Source organism: Dioscorea cayenensis, chromosome 17 (genome assembly GCF_009730915.1).
Source record: "Dioscorea cayenensis subsp. rotundata cultivar TDr96_F1 chromosome 17, TDr96_F1_v2_PseudoChromosome.rev07_lg8_w22 25.fasta, whole genome shotgun sequence".
NCBI lineage: Eukaryota > Viridiplantae > Streptophyta > Magnoliopsida > Dioscoreales > Dioscoreaceae > Dioscorea > Dioscorea cayenensis.
Genome location: NC_052487.1, coordinates 15,904,629 through 15,911,634, shown reverse-complemented (window position 1 = coordinate 15,911,634; position 7,006 = coordinate 15,904,629). Strand labels below are relative to the sequence as shown.

At 37.2% G+C, this 7,006-nt stretch overlaps 1 protein-coding gene across 1 annotated transcript; it reads right to left on the bottom strand.

The window, feature by feature from the left end:
- Positions 1-1,678: 1,678 nt before the first annotated feature.
- On the bottom strand, positions 1,679-6,772 carry LOC120280374 (dipeptidyl aminopeptidase 4). The gene is made up of 5 exons (XM_039287199.1): positions 6,169-6,772; positions 5,744-5,938; positions 4,217-4,246; positions 3,026-4,132; positions 1,679-2,390 (listed from the first exon to the last, which is right to left on the bottom strand). Exons 1-5 carry the CDS (start codon positions 6,619-6,621, stop codon positions 1,839-1,841), a joined length of 2,337 nt encoding a protein of 778 aa, XP_039143133.1. The 5' UTR covers positions 6,622-6,772; the 3' UTR covers positions 1,679-1,838.
- Between the last annotated feature and the right edge of the window lie 234 nt (positions 6,773-7,006).

The window sequence follows — 7,006 nt, the reverse complement described above, 5'->3', positions numbered from 1 at the left end:
TTTTTTTTTCAATTGTAAAGATCTGATTAACCTCTCCATTGCAGTACATCGTCACCCAATATCTGTACAATACAAAGCAATCAAAAATGGAATTCATGACAAATTTCCCATTAACTTAGACATAAAACACATGTATACATTTTCATGTAGAATGCCATCAATAAAGTGCACAATTAAAGAAAAAACTGAATACAATCTATAAAATAACGTCAAATATAAAAACAAAAAAAAAACAAAAACAAAACAAAAGACATTAACCATTCTCTATTTATCATTTGTTTCTTAAAGCCTCATATCCTTAAGTCCTCAATTGAATGACAGATGGCATTCTTTGCTTGGCATCTATTCACAATTTAAAATCTTTGAAAGAGAAATTGGGTGAATTGCAACCTCTTCTTATGATCGTGGTCTCCTACAATAGCTGCAGCAGTGGCAATTCCCAGTAGTAGCAAATTCAACTCTCCAAAGGATGAACAACTGATGAAATAAATCTCCCCTTGGTGCCAAGTAGCTGCAGCAGTGGCAACTCCCAGTAGTAGCAAATTCAACTCTCCAAAAGTTGAACAACTGATGAAATAAGTCTCCCCTTGGTGCCAAGGTACTCGAATGGTGGTAAGGCCTTGGCTGTAGTGCTTCACCGGTGTCTAAAGATGGGAGATGTGGGGGAATGAGAAGAGAGGAAATCCTATGGATTAGGGATTTCAGATGGGTTAGGGATTTCATAGATTATGGATGGTTTTAGACTTGGGATTCGGATTCTGATCATTAGATTAGAATCCGATAATAATTTTTTAATGTTTTTATTCATCTACTCTTTTTTTAATGAGTATTTTAGTTAAGATTATGCCACGTCTGCAACCATGTAACGGCGAGTTCAACGCCCGTCACCTAAAGGATCTAATTTTCCAAATCCGAAAAATAGGACACAAAGAGTCTAAAAAAAAATATAAGAACCAAAAGGGAAAAAAAATTGTACTTTTTGAGAGACCAAAAAGGTAGTAAAACCTTTTATATATGTTATAATATTTTTATTTAAAATATTTATATATTAAGTACTATTATTATTAAAATAATTTTCTATTTTTTATAATAGATAAACTTATTTAATATAATATATAACTAGGGACAAGTATCTCAATTACAAACTTTGTAACATCATGGTATTTTACTTACAACATGAATAAATCACTATTCATATAATTCACCCTGTGTAAAAACGAATTCAACCTTCAACCTCCTACATATGAAACCCCCATTCAACCTTCAACCTCCTGCATGAAACCCCTACCCCATACTGTTAGGCTACATCAATATTGGTACACTATGACCTATAAATAGCTTTATAATTTACAATTTTCCTGCAAGATAACTAGCGAGTCTTAACACGTGGCGCATCAATTAGCTAAAGGTGTTAAACAACGATTCAAGACATACATATATTTCTCACAACAATCATAAACTATACATTCTTCATGTAGGTTAAAAAAAATAAAAAAATCTATTTTGTAAAATGAGACATCCCATTCTGCTGCAGGAATAAATACATCAGATCAGACAATAAAAGGTTAAAGACCTTGCCTGAGGCTTCTGACCATGCTCCTTTTTCAAACATTTATTGAAAGGAACCTCCACGCCTCACTTGGAAGTGTGGGTCTACTAGAGAGTGGAGACCAACACAAATCAATCAAACTCTGAATTTCCTTTATTGGCAGAAACTCCATGAGACTTATAACTTATGCATTGCAGGTAGAAGAAAAAAATTGATCAAAAGAAAGAACCATCCTCGCTCAAAACAACAACAAAAAAAATAATAATAATAATAAACAGAATGTCTCGCTTTACAAGTTCCTCTCAATGAACTCCCAAATCCTCTCTTCCATATAAACTCTGTCCCGAAGTCGCCGAGGCATATGACGCTCATCCGGGAATACCAAGAGCTCATATGGCTTGCCAGCATCAATAAGCGCATTTACAAGCCGCACTGTATGCCTGAAATGCACATTTTCATCAATCATACCATGAACTAGCAGTAGTTTCCCTTTTATCCGGTGAACATGTTGCATAATAGATCCGTTCTTATAGCACTCAGGACTTTCCTTGGGTGTATTCATGTATTTTTCAGTGTAGAATGTGTCATACCCATCCCATGAAGTGACAGGCGCCCCAGAGACAGCACACCTGAAACTATCAGGATATCTTGCTAGGCTCATGGCTGAAAGGAAACCACCATAACTCCATCCATACAGGCCAATCCGTCCAGCTTGAGCAAGACCTTGTTTCACAAGCCAATCAGCACCAGTGAGCTGATCTTCTGCATCTACTCTACCAAAATTTTTCTTTAGATGGCTTTCAAATTTCAGTCCTCGCCTTGCAGTCCCTCTGTTATCAAGCTGCAATATCAACATAGAGCTTATTGAGTTTATAAAGCAAGAAAGACCTCCATTGGTTACAGTCCTTGAAAGTGATGTGCATGAGAAATAAGCAGTTTGTTTACTTCATATTGTTCATTTTAACAATCTTATAAGTGTTAAGTACAATTATCTGGATGCAAACTTGCCCTAGTCATCAATCAAAGATGAGGCAAAGAGTTTCTTTTGCATAAACCTTCCAAAATATTATTGAATTGCCAATAATCTTTAAACTTCACAATCATAATATAAGGCCCACAAAGGCTCAGCTCCCAGCAACTCCCTAAAAGGAGCATTGTAATCGATGCCCAAAAAAACTGTCAGACAGTGGAAAGAGTGGCTTGCCACCAATTAGCATTTAGCAAAAAATTAGATAAATAAATAAAGGTCAAGATGTCACACATTATTACAGAAACTTTCCAGAAGAAGACGGTGGAGAAATGCAAAGTCCTTTTCCAAACCCTTGAACTACCTGAACTACAACTCCCATAAACCAAATTTTCACAAGTCATGCATAATATTTTTAGTCTGGAAAGCTATTGTGATTACTTGGAACTCAAATAACTTATTTATAATATGAACAATCTAAATTTTAAATAATTGCAAAACTGACCTACCTTCCACACGAGGATCCCCTTGTTACGTAGATACTGAGCTCTCATGTCAACAGTATTCATCCATGAATCACATACAAGCTGGATGCTTGGACCACCATAAACATTGATTAGTGTTTTGTAAGGAGGGGGTCCGAACCTATCTACATCAGGCTTGTATAAAGCACCATACAAAACAGTCCCATCCTTTGCTGATAACTGGACAATCTCTGGTGGCACAAGTTGAAGTTTCTTAAACCTGGGGATAGGGAGTGGCTGCTCATAAAGAGGCAATATCAAACTTCCATCATGCAGTGAACAAAGCAGTACTCTAGGTGGTGTGTTCAGTGAATCATGAACATCAACAAATTTCTGCATTTGATGATCAAGAATTACCGTATGCCTGCCTTTTTCATGAGTCAACTTCTGTGGAGGTTGCAATGGAAGGTTCCAATCGGGAAACAGGCTTGTACAATACAAGTTAGACTCAAGGGGACCATCCATCGTTCCAGTGAAGTAGATCAGTCCTGCATTATCATTCACACCAACAATTTGCTCAACCATCCAATCACCTTCTGTGATAGGTCCTAAGCAAATCCCATTCTTGTCATACAGATACAGATGCCTAAAGCCAGTTCTGTCACTGGCCCAAACAAAGCCATGAGTAATTTTATTTATTCCTTTATCTAGAGGCGTAAAGCAGTCATGTAAATTAATCCATACATCCTGATTTTCTTCCATTATAACTTCCTTTTTCCCTGTCCAAATGTCAAACTTGAGAATCTTCAATGTCGAGTGAGATCTATTCAGAACTTGGGCAATAAGAGTATTATCAGGCATCCAATTGACTCTAGCTAAATATTCATTGCTACCAACTCCATCGAATTTACCACAAAGAAGATCCATCCAAGTAACCTGTTCATCACTGATGGAAACAACACCAATTCGGACTTTAACATTGGAAGCACCAGCAAAGGGGTAAGCATGATCTTCCTGTGCATCTGGACCAACAGAATCTTTACCCTGGTGCATGATTCTGAAGAGAGGAATCTCTGATGAATCAACTTCAGTGAATGCGATGTACTTGCTATCAGGTGACCACCAGAACCCTGCCTTCCGATCCATCTCTTCCTATAGCCATCAAGCATAAGACAATGACATGCACATTGTTTTAGTGTGTGTTTCTGAAGAGTAAGAGAGATAGAGAAAAAGCACCTGGGCAATATATTCGGCGAGACCATGGGTCTGAAAAATATAAAATAAAATAAAATAGGTCAGAACAGTCAGAATCCAGAAGGGCAAGCATGGAGATTAAAGAAATATCTTAAATTAAATTATTTAAATGTCTGACACCATACTATTAACAAATCTTCAAGCTTTCAAGTCATTCTCTTTTGGATCAAAAGGGAAAAAAAAAACCAGCTCTTGTCAATAATTTAAGGGCCTCTTTGACTTATGAATAAAGCATTTCTAAAGTTTTCTGTGAGTGATTCTACCATAAATGATTTTATTGAGTTCCTATCAAACACTTCATACATTATTTGTGTGAAGGGCAATTTCACCCCAAAAATGTAGCCCACTTATTTCAGGCCTATAGAAATGTCCATCCTAAAGTACCACCCAATAGCCTGAAAACAGCAGTCACTGCTGTTTATTCAAGAAGCCAACACAAACAATGAGAAGCAGACCCATATGGGATTAACTTGTCAAATAAGTGCTTTTTACACAGAAGAGTCGCTCTAAACCAGCCCAAAAAAAAGTTTTTCTAACAGTCTACTGAGCGTAAAATTAAACAGCCTAACAGACCTGTTCAGAACTTGACCTGTAAGTAGTACATTTTATAAACCAAGAGCCTGGACAGTCTGTTCTGATAATATGAAAACCAGTGCTAGAAGGAAAAAATACCAACATAATGGAATGGTGCTCCTTCTCTCATCTTCTATAGTTTTTTGAGCATTCAATAGGAATGTACTACAAAGTTCAAAAAGTGTGTGCTTCTTCAAACCAACCTATCAGCTTATAGCAGTAGGCTAATATCAAAGTCCAAGCCATCTCTGTAAATCATATAACAGATAAATATCTAAATTAGCAATTGTTGGAATTAACAGAAGAAACATGCGCTTACTTTAGAGTTATCATTTGAAAACTTCTAAGTTTTGATATTTTGATTCATTATTAACCTATTAATTGAATTGCATGGCCACCTTCATCTTGTTTACATCAATATGGCCGAAAAGTTACAATTTGAGCATATTATTCTAATCTAAGCATGGATGTAAAGGAATGTAGGCAATGGGAGGAGTTCACATTAAATTCTAAATCAAGCTTGGAAGAACTAACATATGCACTATCCTTCTGACACCAAAATGACACTTGAGCAAGGACAGAAAAGGTTTCTATTTAGAGAAAAGAACAATAGCCATAGGTGAGCATAGAACCGAAAGAAAATATATTTAATTTTCCAAACATAAAATTTCATGATTAGTTTTAAGCAAACCTTTTCTACCATCTACTTTCTCAATGCATTTTTTTTTTCACAACAAGCTGACTTTAATTGATTTAGTAAAATTGTAACGAAACATATCAAGGAGTGATTTGTACACACATCTTTAGCTAAATCATGAAATAGCACACAAATAAATTGAAGAACAACAAAAATAACGCAACACAGCTGAAATCCAAAAGGAAAATACACACACATTATCTGGCATGGCATACCACCCAAAAAGAAGAAAACCACACCTTTGCATTTCCTCTCGCCCCAAAAGACAGCTGTTTAGCCTCGCCATTAGACAAGTGCAAAACATGCAGTTCATCATCCTTCACATAAGCTAGCATACTTCCATCTGGAGACAAATGCGGATCAATAATAGGCGAGCCAGCAACACTTAGCAATTTGAGTTCAGGTTCCCCGCCAGCTATCTCCTGGAAGAAAATCTGCACCATCAAGAGAAAATAGTCTCACATTCTCAAAATAAGAAAACATGCCAAAATGCAATCAATTCTGTAAAGAAGCAATTTTGCCAAATTCATCAGAAAAAAGGAATCATCAAGATGACATCTTTTTCAGCAGATCACAGCATATACAAAAAAATGAATAAATAAATAAACTTTCTACCGACAAAAAGCCAGCAATAAACAAGGAAAATCAGATCTTAGGAACAAACCCCGGATGGCAAAGGCACCATAATGGAATGACCACCAAGACCACCAGAAGCCGTAGGGTTCCTCGCCCTCCACTCATACCGGGTGACGCCCAATCCCCTCTCCCTCGATCTCTCCCTCCTCAGCTTCTCCTCAGCCGAAAGATTGCTCTCGTCCAAGCCTCCTCCCTCCGGCGGGCTGAAAACCATCTCCTGGCTCCGCGACTGGAGATCAAACAAGAAGACCTTGCGGTAAAGCGACGCATCAGGGCTGAATAGGAAGCCAATAAAGCGGTCATCAGGGCTGAAGCTGATGCAGGAAGGGGAGACGTAGCCAGGAAGCGGGTACTGGACAATCTCCTCCACCGGAAAGAGGAACGAGTCGTCGTTAGCGTCGGTGAGGGGCATCTCGCCGTCGATCCGAGGTTTCTTGGTTTTGGTGCTGGTGCTCTCCGACGCCGACGAGGAAGCTTGCATCACAGGGAGAGAAGTCGAAGAAATGGCGAGGATTAAGGGAGAAGAGATGATCGAAACCCTAACCCTAGGAAGCAGAGAGCGGATCAGGAAGGAGTTGAATGGGATGAAAGAAAGAGGCAGAGAAACACTTGCCTTACGAATATCATTTGAGTGATTGGCAAATGAAATTATTATTATTATTATTATTATTACTATTAATAAAAAAAATAGTATAAGACTGAGTTCATGATTCATTTTTGGAATTTAAAATTAAAAGGTAAAAATACAAAGTAGATCCTCAGTTATCTCCTATAATGTTTATTTATATTATTTGATGAAATACTAAGTTTGTTCTTAAATTATATAAATAATATATCAATTTTGTTCTGTACATTACATATTACAT